The following is a 1185-nucleotide window of genomic DNA, read 5'->3' as shown; positions in this document are numbered from 1 at the left end:
AAAGATGGTCATCTTCAGCCAATCGGGTAGCCGGACCTGGACTTCGCCGTTGCCCTCCCGGTCCAGGGCTTTGAAGGCCCGGAACATGCAGTCCATGCGGACCAGGCTGCTGATGAAGCTGTCAAAGTTCACGTTGCCTTTGTTGTCGGCGTAGCGGCGGATGAGCAGCTGGTGAAGCTGTTCGTTGAGCTGGAAGCCGGCGGCCTGCACGGCGGCCGGCATGGAGGCGGCGGGGATGTAGCCGGTCTTCTCCGTGTCGTACTGTTTGTAGATACATTGCCACTTCTTGACGTTGTTCCAGAGATACTTGAACTCCTCGAAGCCCAGCTTGCCCGTGCCGTCGCTGTCCATGACGGCCACCATGCTGCGGCACGTGTCGATGCTGAAGCCGTCGGTTTTTAGGTCCTGGTGTTTGGACACCACCTTGTTCAGGACGTTCTGGAGCTCCACGGGGGAGACCTCCATGTCCTCCCCGGCCAGCTGGCGGAAGAGGCGGCGGAACTGCTGCTGCTCCTCGTTCTCCGTGGCTTCTTGTTGGTAAACGTTGGCACACGGGGCCGGGGGAGGCTCTGGCTTGTAGTTTGCAATGGCATTGCCGATTAAGCCGAGAATTCCCCCGAGGATGTTCCCTCCACCACCACCTCCACCACCGGGGCCGGAAGCAAAAAGCTTCCCGGGCCCACCAGCCTGCGCGCCGCCCCCGCCGCCACCACTCAGAGTGTCAATGGCCCCCTTGATGAACTTTCCGGCACCTCCAGCTTGCCCAGAACCCGCCAGACCACTGATGGTTCCGAGGATGTTACCGACACCTCCACCGCCGCCGCCACCTTGGCCACCGGCACCTCTACTTTGTCCAGAACCTGCCAGGCCGCTGATGGCCCCTTGTAGAAGGTTACCGACACCACCGGCTCCTCCACCTTGTCCAGAACCCGACAGGCCACTGATGGCTCCTTGTAGAAGGTTACCAACTCCTCCACCGCCACCACCGCCGCCAGACTTCAGTCCTTGCAACAGAAACATCTTCTCCGATCTGCAGGAGGACCAGGCTGGAGGTCCTGTGGTGAAGAGCGGAGACCGGGCTGGAGGTCCTGTGGTGAAGAGCAGAGACCGGGCTGGAGGACCTGTGGTGAAGAGCGGAGACCGGGCTGGAGGTCCTGTGGTGAAGAGCGGAGACCGGGCTGGAGG

At 61.8% G+C, this 1185-nt stretch overlaps 2 protein-coding genes across 2 annotated transcripts in view; one reads left to right on the top strand and one right to left on the bottom strand.

The window, feature by feature from the left end:
• Nucleotides 1-1185, top strand: part of SVBP (small vasohibin binding protein) — a 12607-nt gene that overhangs the window by 3479 nt on the left and 7943 nt on the right. The gene's annotated exons all lie outside the window — the stretch shown is intronic.
• The window catches only part of LOC108803126, a 4436-nt gene that overhangs the window by 1473 nt on the left and 1778 nt on the right, over nucleotides 1-1185 (bottom strand). The window contains exon 3 of the mRNA XM_018574964.1: nucleotides 1-1178. Within this exon, the coding sequence (XP_018430466.1) occupies nucleotides 1-1178 (1178 nt within the window). The remainder of the gene's footprint in view (nucleotides 1179-1185) is intronic.

The sequence above is a fragment of the Nanorana parkeri genome, unplaced genomic scaffold (genome assembly GCF_000935625.1).
Source record: "Nanorana parkeri isolate BGI_ZX_2015 unplaced genomic scaffold, ASM93562v1 scaffold3428, whole genome shotgun sequence".
Lineage (NCBI taxonomy): Eukaryota > Metazoa > Chordata > Amphibia > Anura > Dicroglossidae > Nanorana > Nanorana parkeri.
This window is presented reverse-complemented; position numbering and strand designations above follow the sequence as displayed.